General features: G+C 42.7%; 1 protein-coding gene across 1 annotated transcript in view; it reads left to right on the top strand.

Annotated features, from left to right (window-relative positions):
- Window positions 1–574, top strand: part of LOC107743908 (ryanodine receptor 3) — a 178,775-nt gene that overhangs the window by 37,268 nt on the left and 140,933 nt on the right. The window contains exons 18-19 of the mRNA XM_016557358.1: window positions 161–176; window positions 260–452. Coding sequence (XP_016412844.1) covers window positions 161–176; window positions 260–452 — 209 coding nt within the window. The remainder of the gene's footprint in view (window positions 1–160; window positions 177–259; window positions 453–574) is intronic.

Consider the following 574-nt stretch of genomic DNA (forward strand, 5'->3'; position numbering starts at 1 on the left):
CTTCAAAATCAAATACATTATAATTAAAATTTGAAATAGTAATGCTAACCGTCGGGACTTTTTATCATGGTTTATGGTTAAACCGGTAATCGTTTCATCCCTACTCTAGTGTAAATGACTTTTAAAAACACAATGGTATAACGTGGTTTTATGATGGTAGCGTCAGGAAAAACATGGTATTTCTATGATTTCCATGGTATATTTCTGTGGTAATACCGCTGTTTAGACTATTATGAGAGTGTGTTGATCTGAATGGAAGTAAATCTTCCGCCCGGATCGTCTCTTGCCGTCTCAGGGATCTTGGAGGTTCTTCACTGTATTCTGATTGAAAGTCCAGAAGCTCTGAACATCATCCAGAGGGGACACATCAAGACCATCATCTCTCTGCTCTACAAACACGGACGCAACCACAAGGTCAGTCTGTCGCCTGCGACTCTCCTCGAGGAGTTTGGGTTTAGCGTACAGTGGTTTTGGAAAGTCATCGTGTGTGTGTGTGTGTGTGTGTGCGCGTGTGTGTGTGTGTGTGTGTGTGTGTGTGTGTGTGTGTGTGTGTGTGTGTGTGTGTGTGTGTGTG

The sequence above is a fragment of the Sinocyclocheilus rhinocerous genome, unplaced genomic scaffold (assembly GCF_001515625.1).
Source record: "Sinocyclocheilus rhinocerous isolate Xijiao unplaced genomic scaffold, SAMN03320098_v1.1 scaffold1068, whole genome shotgun sequence".
Lineage (NCBI taxonomy): Eukaryota > Metazoa > Chordata > Actinopteri > Cypriniformes > Cyprinidae > Sinocyclocheilus > Sinocyclocheilus rhinocerous.